Source organism: Mirounga angustirostris, unplaced genomic scaffold (assembly GCF_029215605.1).
Source record: "Mirounga angustirostris isolate CCGP_5_RB_7025 unplaced genomic scaffold, mMirAng1.0.hap1 SCAF_5, whole genome shotgun sequence".
In the NCBI taxonomy this organism is placed as follows: Eukaryota; Metazoa; Chordata; class Mammalia; order Carnivora; family Phocidae; genus Mirounga; species Mirounga angustirostris.
This window is the reverse complement of record NW_026991713.1, coordinates 60,042,077-60,054,548: the sequence shown is the minus strand read 5'-3', so window position 1 is coordinate 60,054,548 and position 12,472 is coordinate 60,042,077. Positions and strand designations below refer to the sequence as shown.

The window sequence follows — 12,472 nt, the reverse complement described above, 5'->3', positions numbered from 1 at the left end:
GCAGGGAGCCCGATGCGGGACTTGATCCCAGGATGCTGGGATCATGACCTGAGCCGAAGGCAGATGCTTAATGACTGAGCCACCCAGGCACCCCTTCTATTTGGTTTTATCACTTCCTACCTAGATAACCTCAAGGACTAAGGCATCACTCTTGAATCTGAGCCTTAGTTTTTCTCATCTGTTAAAACAAGAAAAGAGGGGCGCCTGGGTGGCTCAGTCGGTTAAGCGACTGCCTTCAGCTCCGGTCATGGTCCCAGGGTCCTGGGATCGAGCCCCGCATCGGGCTCCCTGCTCGGTGGGAAGCCTGCTTCTCTCTTTCCTACTCCCCCTGCTTGTGTTCCCTCTCTCGCTGCGCCTCTACCTCTCTCTGTCAAATAAATAAATAAAATCTTAAAAAAAAAAAAAACAAAACAAGAAAAGATATCTACTTCATACAAATTAAATGGCTCTAGTAAAAGATTATGCCATAAAATTTTCGTTTAAAGGTCTTTCCTTCTTTAGCCTTTCTGAACTACATTACATTCAATGAAGAGGCAGAGGGCCAGATAAGTCAACTTTTGGAGTTTCCTTTCAGCATAAGATTCAGATGAAATGTTACTCCTTTTGCAGATTGAAAAGTTGTACTTCTATAAGCTTTCTATCACTACATAATAAATTATTACAAACTTAGTGGTTTAAAACAACATCCATTTATTACCTTACTGTTCTGTAGATCATAAATCCAGAAAGGCTTGATTGTATTCTCTGCTTAGGGTCTCACAAAGCCAAAGTCAAGGAAGGTGTTGACTGGGCTAGAATCTTTTTTTTTTTTTTTCTTATGTAGGCTCCATGTTCAGCATGGAGCCCAACGCAGGGCTTGAACTCATGACCCTAAGATCGCAACCTGAGCTGAGATCAAGAGTTGGACGCTTAATCAACTGAACTGTGGGCTGGAATCTTATCTTGAGGTTCTGAGGAAGAATCTACTTCCAAGCTCATTCAGGCCACTGGCAGAATTCAGTTCCTTGCAGTTGTAGGACTGAGGTCCCCATTTCCTTGCTGGTTGCTGGTTGCTGGTTAGGGGGTCAATTTTGGTTCTCAGAGACTACTTTCTGTCCTTGCATATGGTCCCCTACATCTTCAAAGCCAGCAGTGGCACACTGATCCTTCTTTCAAATCTCTCATTTCTCTTCCCGTCAGCAGCCTGAGAAAGCTCTTTGCTTTTAAGGGTTCATGTGATTAGATCAGGCCCACACATATAATCTCCCTATCTTGGTCAACTGTGCCATGTAATATAACCAAACCACACCCATCATATCCCATCAAATCCACAGGTTCTGGGGATTAGAGTAGGACATATTTAGGGGAGTCATTTAAAAAATTCTGCCTACCACCATACTTATTTAAAAAGATGAAAGGAAAGGATCTCTTATGGGGTGAGGGGAGGAAGTGGGAAAAAATTATCTCTAACTAACCATTTATACTAATAAGAGAAGCCAAGCATTTGAGATGAGAGAGGCCTGACCTCATCCTGGTATTCTATCCATCATGTCTTCTGCTATTTCTTCGGTTGCTAGTTTGACCACAATGTACTTACTAACACTCATAGTGCCTTGAGATAAATACTTCAAAAATAAAAACATTTTAGGGAATGCCTGGGGACTAAAAAACCTTGTATTTTAATTTTCCTCATCAAACAGTGAGAACACCAAGCTCCCCAAAAGTGTGTCCTAAGAATACACTTTGGAATGCATGATAATTTTAGATACGACTCAATATTAAGACAAAGTTTCATTGCTCACAACTTAAGAGGATGAGGACAGTATTCTCTACTTACCAGAGTGATGCTACCCTCTTCCTTTTTCTATTTCTTTTTTTTTTTTTTTTTATTTGCGAGAGAGAGAATGAGACAGAGAGCATGAGAGGGAGGAGGGTCAGAGGGAGAAGCAGACTCCCTGCTGAGCAGGGAGCCCGATGTGGGACTCGATCCCGGGACTCCAGGATCATGACCTGAGCCGAAGGCAGTCGCTTAACCAACTGAGCTACCCAGGCGCCCCCTTTTTCTATTTCAGAATTCAACTTGAATATTCCTTCATCTCATTTCTCTTGAAAGGATGTTAGACACAGAGCAGCCTCTAAGTGCTCAGACACCAACTTAAGCTAAATCACCAGTGTTGTTCCTGAACATATTTCTCATCTGGATGACCTGAGAAAGCCTCAAAACTAATAGATCCATCCTGAAAGGGAGGCTGGAACAGGGTTACTCATTACTGCTGTTTAGCATTTAGATTATTTCCAAAGGACATCGTTTTCCTCTAATTAGAATGGCACTCCTCCCCTGGTTCTGAAGAAACACAACTGACTTTTGAAAAAACAGGAGTAAGAGGGAAGCAAGTCTTGCTGCCTTCAGCATCCCTGGGTTCTCTCTGTGGTTTTATGGCTAGAATTGATCAATTTTGGATGGTCATAAAAAAGGGAGAAGCTATCTACAAAATGCCTGTAATATGCTCTGAGCTCCATGGAGAATAAGAAAGCAAATTATAATCAATATATATTGAACTTTGATGGCATCATCCTTTCCAAATACTTAAGGTGCCTCTGTGTGTATGCACATAATTCCCGGGATGAACATTATTATCCCTATTTAATAGATGGGGACAAATTGAGGTCCTAGAAAGTTACTGGTTTGTGATCTGCCCAACATTATAGTGGCCAGTGGTAGAAGAGAGATTAGAACATCTCCTGATACACCTGAAACTAATGTAACATTATGGTCAACTATACTAAAAAAATAAGTAACATGAAAAAAAAATCTGATTTCAAACATGGGCTCTCGCTAAAACTACAAGGATAAATAGAAAGCTTTCATTACATGTTATCAAAGTTGGAAGATCTTCAGAAAATTTGCTTTTGGACCCTCTACTAAAACACAGCACTTCCCTTCCCCAAGTTGTTAGCAACTTGGGTTGCCAATAATTATCTCTTGGGACTTGAAACTAAGAGGTTGCCTTAATTCCTCCCGAAGATATTTGCTTCCAAACTCCTTGCAGCACCATCTCATCATTCACCTCAGAGAGAACAAAAACACGTGGGCCACTAAGCTGTGCTCTCCCCAAGCACCTAAGTTGATAAGGGGTTAGCTAGGATCAATCCCAAAGAAAGGGCCAAGGAAGAGAAACAAAACAAACACCTGATGACTTAGAAAGGGGATGGGCAGCAGAGGCCCTACCAGAGATACAAATTTAAGAGACCATAATAGAGGAAGAGTCTATTCCTTATCTCAAAATATGTAGTTCTTGCGAAAGCCCCACAGCCCAGAATACACTTAGTTGAGGGTAGTATAGCAATCTGGAAGCAAGCTGTGGATAGGGTCCCTCTCAACCTCTGATCACAATAGCAAAATGACAAGGGTGAATGATTTTGGGTGACCTGCTTCCTAAGAATCAGTTTACTCTGGGGTTAAGTCTCTGCACTGGGCTTTAATTTTATAGTCAATTAAATCAAAAGAAAAACTGTTGTGGTCATTCACATTATCAGGTAAGGACTTTAACCCAGTTACTTCAAACATGCGTAGGATAAGGTGTATCTAGCCTTCAGAAAATATAATTCTTCACTTTTATATTAACCCCACTGTCCAAAGTCCCTCTTCAAGAATTTTTTTTTTCAAAGATTTTATTTATTTTGACAGAGAGAGAGACAGCGAGAGAGGGAACACAAGCAGGGCGAGTGCGAGAGGGAGAAGCAGGCTTCCCGCTGAGCAGGGAGCCCGATGCAGGGCTCGATCCCAGGACCCCGGGATCATGACCTGAGCTGAAGGCAGATACTTAATGACTGAGCCACAAAGGCGCCCCTCTTCAGGAATTTTTAAGGGAAAAGGTTTGTTTGCTTATTCTGCCCTTTCCTCTTGCTTGGGATAAGAAGTCACCGGCAATATTGGGCTTGGGGAGAGTCCCACAAGACCGACAGTATGGTATTCTTACATCCTGGCTACAAGACATGATCCTTGTTCTAGCTCCACATCTGCTATGAATGTTCCTGAGAGAATCCTTTGCCTTTTTAAACTATCCTTTGACTTTTCAAACTCTTGGTTTCCTCATTTGTGAAGTAAGGTGGGTGGTTTAGATGATTAAATAAAAAATCTGACAAAGATATTGCTGAGATGCATCATCTAGATACTTCTAGGGATACAAAAATGAACATGACATAGTCCCTTCAAGAAACTGAGTCTAACTTGGAAGATAAAAGACACATACATGCATACAAATCCACCATTTATCACAGACCATAAGCATTATAAAGGATACAACATGCTCTACAGTCCTTTATTTTGGTTAATGCGCATTTGACTGATGGTAGATGGAAACTAGATGAAAGCTTCATAATGAAGAGGTAGCATTTAAACTCAAGTCTTTAAAGATAACAGGGAGTTTGAAAAAGAGGAAAGGGAGCAAAGATCCAGGAAAAGAAAGCAAAGATAGCCAAAGGGCAAGGTCTGAAGATAAGGACAGGAAAGAGGGAAAGTATTTGAAAAATGACAATACCACTTTGGGTAGAGTGTATGGGAACAATAAAAGATAAAATCTGAGTAGGCTGAGGTCAGACTGTGTTTGAATTGGTAAATGACAAAACTAGTCTTATACTTAAGGATTAATCTGGCGGTGGTGGATAGAAGTAAATGCTAGAGGGAAGAGACTGGAGGCAGAAGGCCAGTTAAAAGGTTATTGCAATAGACCCAAGTGGGTGGCAATGAGGGCCTGAGCTAGGATAGCAGCAGTGGAAATAGCCATTCGTCAAAATTTTAAGCCAGCCCTGTTCGTTTCTACTGACCCAATCCTCCAAGATAACAGGCTAGCCCAGGTGAAAATTAATAAAAAGGACCACTAATTTGAATAAAGCTTTCCTGACACAGAGAATGAAGAACAAGTGAGCCCAGACTCATGCTGAATCTAGAACTGTCACGACCCACCAGGCTTTATACTCTCACCAAGGGACTCAGCCAACCGTGGAGAACAAATATACACAGGAGACACAAGAAAAATCTTAATAATACAGTATTTATTTGTCTTCCCTCTGTCAAACCCTGAGCCAACCACTTTCCCCAGGCTGCCTGGGGAGGTATAGGAAAAGGAACATCCAGGGCAGACAAGACACGGGAGAAAGACCTATGGGAGGTGGAGACGGCTCCTTCACATGGCGAAGAGGATGAGAAAGGCCACCATCAGGCAAAAGAGGCCCATGGCCTCCGAGAGGGCAAAGCCCAAAATGGCGTAGGAGAAGAGCTGCTGCTTCAGAGAGGGATTCCTGGGAGAAGGGGAGGAGAAAAGACTGAATTTCTAGTCCACACAAAGAAAAAGACAAACATCAAAGATGGGCTCAGGGAAAACTCATCTCCTAAAGCCCATCTTATGCAATGCGTCTCTCAGGGTGACACCATCATGCCCCAATTCTTGCCTGATACATCAAGGGCTCTACAGAGACTGAATGATGGGAGTGGACAATCCAAAATTCTGTAACATGGCCCAGGTACAAACATTACCTCCTCCAGTGGATCACCCATATCGTAACTAAGACCTTTAGGCCTGGACATTTATTTAACTATCCAGGGCGCACCAGAATGGAAGAGGCATCCAGAGTGGAAGAGTCTATCAGAGCAGTGTTTTGAAACTTTAAGTAGCAGAACCCCAAAATACAAAATGTATAAAAACCAAATTACAATGGTAAAAAAGTGGAGGATTTTAAAGGCTTGACTGGTCTCCCCTTCATTCTTTAAGATGGTTTCTGGGCATACTTCAAAACCCTAGGGCTTTATGGAACACAACTAGAAAAACCCCATTCTAAAAACAAAAACAAAAATAAAAACAAAAACAAGAAAAACACCATTCTAGAGGACAAGGGAGCCAGAGGGACAGACTACCTTCTTTCATTTCAAAGTAGGCAAAGATTTGGAGCTTTAAGCAGCTACAAATGGTCTGTGGGGTTTGTAGACAAAATGGAATAAAAGACTCCCAATAATTTCTACTTCCCTTACTCTGTCCCTTCCGGAAGCCCTGAAAGATAAAGTACCACCAGCTTCTAACAGAATTGTGGACACAGAAGCAGTAAGGCTTATTTCATATAAATTCTAAAAAATAAACCTATTTCCTCAAAGGCATTAAGAGAACTTGCAGGTCTCTAGAGGATTAACTTAGTTCTAACAGTGAGTTGCCCAGAGTTGGCAGAGACCAAATAGTCCCAATGTCAGGAAGCTGTGGGGCTGGCTGCAAAGGCGGAAATTTTCCCAGGAGTGACGGGGGGAATTCCCAGGGACGGGGAAAAGCAGCAATAAAGTCACAATGCTAACCTGAGGAGCTAGACCAGTGGTAGCAAACTTTCTCTGTAAAGGGCCAGACAGTAAATACTGTAGATGTTGTGGGTCACATACGGTCTCTGTTGCCCCCCTTTTTTCATGACACTTTAAAGATGTAAGACCCATTCTAAGCTCAGCTACAGAAAGACCAGGCAGTGGCCAAGATATAGCCCGCCCACCTTGGTTTGCTGACTCCTGCTCTAAACCAAAGCTTTTCAATGGAATTTTCCAATATGGTAGCCACCAGTCACATGTGGCTACCTAGCCATATTATAAATACATAAAATTTAAACTTTTATGTACTGTTAGTTACTTAAATACTTATTTATTTAAAAGTAATCTCTACACCCAACATGGGGCTTGAACTCATGACTCTGAGATAAGAGTCCCAAGCCCTACCGACTGAGCCAACCTGGAGCCCCTAGTTAATAAAAATTCAAATTCAAATAACCACATGTGGCTACTGTATAGGATAGTATAGCTCAAGATCCCCAGGTATTTCTGCCCAGACCTTTGGAAACATTATGTGAGAGCCAATGGAGGGCCCATCTTACCTGGCATAACCAATGATGAGGCTCCCAAACACAGTCCCAATTCCAGCCCCAGAGCCAGCCACCCCTACCGTGGCAGCCCCAGCCCCAATGAATTTGGCTGCTGTGTCGATGTCCCTTGAAATGGCGCTGGTTTGGAAGCTGCGGCTAGGAATACGTGAGGTCAGGGGACGTGGGGCTGCCAAGCTGCTGAGGCTCTGTGAAGAAGATGGGTAAAGATTTAAGAAATCCCCCCCCCTTTTTTTTTTGCTTCCGCAGCTTTTGTACCATTTAAACTATTTATCCTATCATATTCCATGGCTTCTCCTCCAAACAAAAACTTTTTACTCCCTGGAAAATCCCCTAAAATGCTGCCAAGCAGAACTTTTTGATGCAAGAGGTGAACATCAAATACCTTCAAGATTCAGGTATGGTCTATATTGAATCTCAGATCTGTACCTCTGAAACAAATAATGCAATATATGTTAAGGAAAAAAAAAGAAGAAGAAGAAGAAGAAGGTAGCGGGAGGGGAAGAAAGAAGCGGGGGAAATCGGAGGGGTAGACGAACCATGAGAGACGATGGACTCTGAAAAACAAACAGGGTTCTAGAGGGGAGGGGGGTGGGAGGATGGGTTAGCCTGGTGGTGGGTATTGAGGAGGGCACATTCTGCATGGAGCACTGGGTGTTATGCACAAACAATGAATCACGAACACTTCATCTAAAACTAATGATGTAATGTATGGGGATTAACATAACAATAACACCTTCACCTAAAGCCAATAGCCTTGATCCTTCACTAACTTTAGTGTGTGATGATTGTCCTCAGCTCTCCCCCTACTGGCACTGCCACGTAGCCCTCTTCACCCTTCACCCCCAAAAACCACAGGCCCAATCCCACCTTATAAGGTACCTCATCTGTCAGTGTCTCCGGTGGTTTCAGCACCACGGCAGACAGTGATCGGCTCAACAGCTGAGAGGTGCTCCTGACCTAGGGGGAATGACACAAAGGCAAGAGGGTCAAGGAAGGTTGTGGAGGAGTTTCAGAACCATCCCAAGTTGTCACGAGGATGCCCCATTCATTCTCTTGAGCTTAAATCAGAATCTTGGATCACTCTTTTACTTTCAGCAAATTTTAGATTCAAGAACCAACACCAGTTCTCTTGCTTCCCAGGCTTCTCCTCTGTCTTATGGGAAGAAACCTACTTCCTTTCAGGCCACAAGGCATTACCCTTGTGCTCAAAATTTACCCCCTCTTGTAGCCATTTCTGACTAACCCCAAGCAGAAGCAGACAACATGGTGGTTACCAGCCAGGGTTTAGTCAGATAGATCTAGATTCTAATCTTAGCTCTATTTCAGCCATGTGATCTTAGGACAAGTCACTTAAATCTTTCTAAACCTGCTTTCTCATCTATTAAACTGGAACGTGGTACCTCAGGGTTGATGTGAGAAGTAAATGAGATTACGTATACAAATTGGTACACCCAGTGTTCAATCAATGGTACCCATGAATAGCACCACCCCTTTTCACTTACAGACGTATGAACCAGTTGCCTCCATAATCTAATAACCTGTAATTTCTGGGGTGCCTGGGTGGCACAGTCAGTTAAGCGTCCAACTTTTGGTTTCAGCTCAGGTCATGATCTCAGGGTTGTGAGACTGAGCCCTGCATCAGGCTCTGCACTCAGCGCAGAGTGGAGATTCTCTCTCTCTTCCTCTGTCCCTCCCACTTGTTTTCTCTCTCTTCCCCTCTCAAATAAATAAATCTTTAAAAAAAAATAATCTGTAATTTCTTCCATGCTGTTGCTTCTGAATCAAATATTCTTCCAATGTGTATTTACATGTGTTTTAACTTGCTACCCAAATTTAAGCTCCCAGAGGGGAACTCTGGACTATGGCTCAGGGCAAGATCCTATACACAGTGCATACTCAGTCCAAGTTAGGCTATTTCCAGCTGGGTTCCAGTTTACAGGAACACAGAGTTTTAGGGTAGAAATAACCCGATCTTAGTCTAGACTCTCATTTTCACTCTTCTTCTAATATGGTTGGATGAAAAGATTTAACTGGCTTCCAAGGGATCTGAGACAAGGGGTGTCTGGTTAAGTGTTCACTCTCTGCTGTCAGGCTAACGCAGCTAAGGACCTTCGCCCAGCCCAGCTGTGATGACCAAGGTGTGGCAAGGAAGAGACAAGATGCCCCACCTTAAAAACTCTCCCAGAAAAGGCAGGCACTCACCAAGAAGGGGGTGGAGACGAACTTTGCACAGGCGTACATTTTCAGGGGATGAGGGGCTGTGGCAGGAGAGCTGAAATTACAGAAGTAACATTGTCCTTGTTTATCAAAGGACATCCTTATTAGCAGAAAAGGTGCTCTGGAAAATTTAAATGGCCCAGAGAGCCGACTGAATGACCTCAAGTCATCAGCAGAGATGGGATTAAAACCCTGAAGTCAAGATTTCCCCCACACAGCTTCTAAGATTTCCTTATAATCAAGTGACTCCCCCTGGTCTAAACAAGTAGCCACCTGGTCTCAACTTTTAAGACCTGTTATTCATTTCCATAGCTTCATGAGTTGGTGTCCTTCAGAGGAAGTTCCCGTGTCTTCTGCCTAAGCTTTCCTCAGTATCTATTCAAAAGGAACTCTTCTCAAGGTTTCATTGTCCGGGATCGAAACAGCTGCCCTTTAAAGACTCTTGGGAGATGTTTGTTGAAGGCCAAGACCCTGGAAGGATCTCCAACCATCTTTTCACTGAATTACCTGGAAGTTTTTGGGTTCCTCAAAACACTTCAATTTCCTACATTAATTAACATAGTGAGGCAGATCAGTGAGGACTCCTCCCATTACTCTAATTAGCCATGACTGTTAAAGTATTCACTTTCACCATCACATTAAGAGGCATTCAATTTTGTGTGCCCAAGATCTAAAAGAATGCTGACACCCTGTAGGTGCACTAAGTTTGTAGAAGTGAAGTTATTTAAGAGAAGAGTGGTTGAGTTAAAGACCCACAAAAAGGATTTCTCTGAGAGGCCCACCTGAACTAGTTACTTGAGGGTCAGGATGATCTGTGTATTAAAAATGCATATTCAAAAAATTTTGCATATTCGGATGCCACTTTAGACCTTCCTGATCAAGATCTCTGGGTATAAGGCCCAAATATCCTGTATTTCAAACAAGCTTCTCAAGTGATCCTTAGGTACACTGAGAGTGTGGTCTTAAAACTAGTCTTGTAATGATGGTAGTGGTAGAGTCAGGACTTCAAATCTTCTCACACTTAAGTTAATGCTTCCTAATATGCTACAGGTTGAAATATTCAGGGGTTACTTAAACCTGTTAAATAACACTCCCTTAAATGAGCTGTACTCAAGATTTTCCCAGGTTACCCTTTTGAATACAGAATCAGTCACTTTCAAATTAATCAATGCCTTCAACTCTTATCCCGTCTCCACAATTTGCCCATATATAACTCTAACCCAATTTTGCTGCAGGCTATAAAGGTTTTCTTTGGTCAAAATCCGAAATTTCCCTAAAGCTTAAAAAAAAGGAGGACGGGGTGTGGGGGGGTGCCTGGGTGGCTCAGTCAGCTGAGTGCTCCACTCTTGGTTTGGGTTCAGGTCACCATCTCAGGGTTGTGGGACTGAGCCCCAAGAGGGGCTCCGAGCTCAGGGTGGAGTCTGCATGAGATTCTCTTCCTCTTCCTCTCCTTCCCCACCCCATGCTGGCTCCCTCTCTCAAATAAATAAATAAAATCTTAAAAAAAAAAAAAAAAAAAAGGAGCACTAGGCACTTGGCTGGCTGTCAAGAGGGCATGCGACTCCCGGGTTGTGAGTTCAACCCCCACCTTGGGTTTAGAGCTTACTTAAAACGTAATAAATAAATAAGTAAATACTGTTTGTTTCCCCCCAAGGCAATTAAACCTCAACATCATTGTACAACACATAGTTGGGGGGGTCAATTAAGTAACATGTAAAGAGTTTAATGTGGTGCTGACATGTAACAAGCCCACAACAAAGGCTCGCAATTAAGGGAGCCTGCATGAAGTGCAGATGCCTCCACTGGCCCCCTAACCATGGCAAGTCTGCAGTTGTTAGCCTACAACACCTCAGTTAACAGTAGCATCCAGGATCAGTGGGCCTAAATCATGGGTTTATTCCTCCGCGATCAGTCACAGCGTTAGAGGGCTACTGACTTAACCATTCCTTTCCTTAAACCTTCTTTTCCTCTTGAGAGCAGAGTCTGGGGACTCTTAGTATACCCTTGACAAGAAAGCTGGCAGGTGAGGACCACCCCATGCTGCCCCACACGACTCTTTTGGGTCTGCTGCCTCTAATAGAAAACCTCGCCCATCACTTCTGTTTTTTCCAACTTCACTTGAGTGGAGGAAGAGAACGGTACTGCAGGACAACCAATGGTTCCAAAGAAACTGGTCTCTTTTCTGCCGTAGCTCTCCCAGGCCACGGCCTGAATGGAGAGGGTGTTTTGGCTGCTTTGTTCTGCCATGTTCACGTTTACTTTTACAAGACTATCGGCTATCTCCATTGCTTGGGGCAGCTGAGATCCTGGGGCCAAGTCTGGAGGTTGCAGGATAAGGAGAGAACGAGTCAGGATGAGAAGGGAAAGCAGATAGGGCGAGTCCGGGGTTTGTAACAACTCTGAATAGACAGGATGGTGAGAAAAGACCTCTGTAAGGGCCGAGTGGAACAGGTGAAAATGAGCGTTCCGGTCTTTGACTTTCGCCAGCTCCAAGGCGCTCTTCCCTCCCCCCTCCCACAAGACATCCAAGATGGCGCCAGGCCCGCGCGGTTGGAGGTCACTGGCACGCGGAAGGGGCAGCCCTAAGGCGCGGGAATACCGGGGACAAGGGAGGGCGTGAGGATCAGGGTGGGAGCATGCAAGGAAAGGGCCTCAGAGGACTCGTGCGAGCTGGGGGTGTTGCGCGCGCGTGCGCAGCGCATCGCGGGCGCGAGGGCCCAAGGCCTTACCTGCTCCCAGTGCAGAGAAGACAGAGAGGGGCGGGGGGAGGCGGGAAGAGCGACAGGAAGGCTCAGCGCATGCGCGGCCTGGACCAACGAGTCGCCTTCTAAAGATAGAGTGATTGCAATATTGAGGGTCGGCCCAGGCGCCACAGCGCCGCCTGCCAGCTTTGTGGCGGCATTCGGCCAGTCGCTCCACCTGGTGTTTGAGAGGAGAAACTGCAGGCCGAGCCGAGCCTCTGCGGAAATGAAGACAACTCTGCAGTGTAAACCGATCCGTAACGTGGCCTGCGGTTTGGTCCGCTCAGCGTTTGGGATCTTGGACTCGTGTACCCTTTCCCAGCATGTGCAGTCACATTAACAATCCCACACACACACCAGAAATTCAGTGTTAAATAACATACGTCGAGATAGGGGTTCAGTGCCCAAAACGTAGCAGAAGGAAAATGAAGTCACGGGACTCCTGCCTTCTGTCGCCCAGGGACCCTGACTTTATGGATGGGAAACCCGTTCAATGGGCGATAGTGAGCAAAATGCCCCAGCTGCCTGTGGTGGCCTCGCCTTTATTTCCCTCTCCCTCTTTCTTATTCTAGTTATCAGCCAGGAATGAGGAAAACAGAAGATAGAGGCCAACGATGATTGTGACT

The 12,472-nt window shown here is 44.4% G+C and overlaps 1 protein-coding gene across 2 annotated transcripts; it reads right to left on the bottom strand.

Moving 5' to 3' along the window:
• Positions 1-5,017: 5,017 nt before the first annotated feature.
• On the bottom strand, positions 5,018-11,960 carry ATP5MC2 (ATP synthase membrane subunit c locus 2). Of its 2 annotated transcripts, none has more exons than XM_045873305.3 (5): positions 11,835-11,960; positions 9,091-9,160; positions 7,768-7,845; positions 6,880-7,073; positions 5,018-5,280 (listed from the first exon to the last, which is right to left on the bottom strand). In XM_045873305.3, exons 2-5 carry the CDS (start codon positions 9,127-9,129, stop codon positions 5,166-5,168), a joined length of 426 nt encoding a protein of 141 aa, XP_045729261.1. In that variant the 5' UTR covers positions 9,130-9,160; positions 11,835-11,960; the 3' UTR covers positions 5,018-5,165. The 2 variants fall into 2 exon arrangements, with proteins under 2 accessions (XP_045729261.1, XP_045729260.1); XM_045873304.3 differs by having other exon boundaries at positions 7,756-7,845; positions 11,835-11,924.
• Between the last annotated feature and the right edge of the window lie 512 nt (positions 11,961-12,472).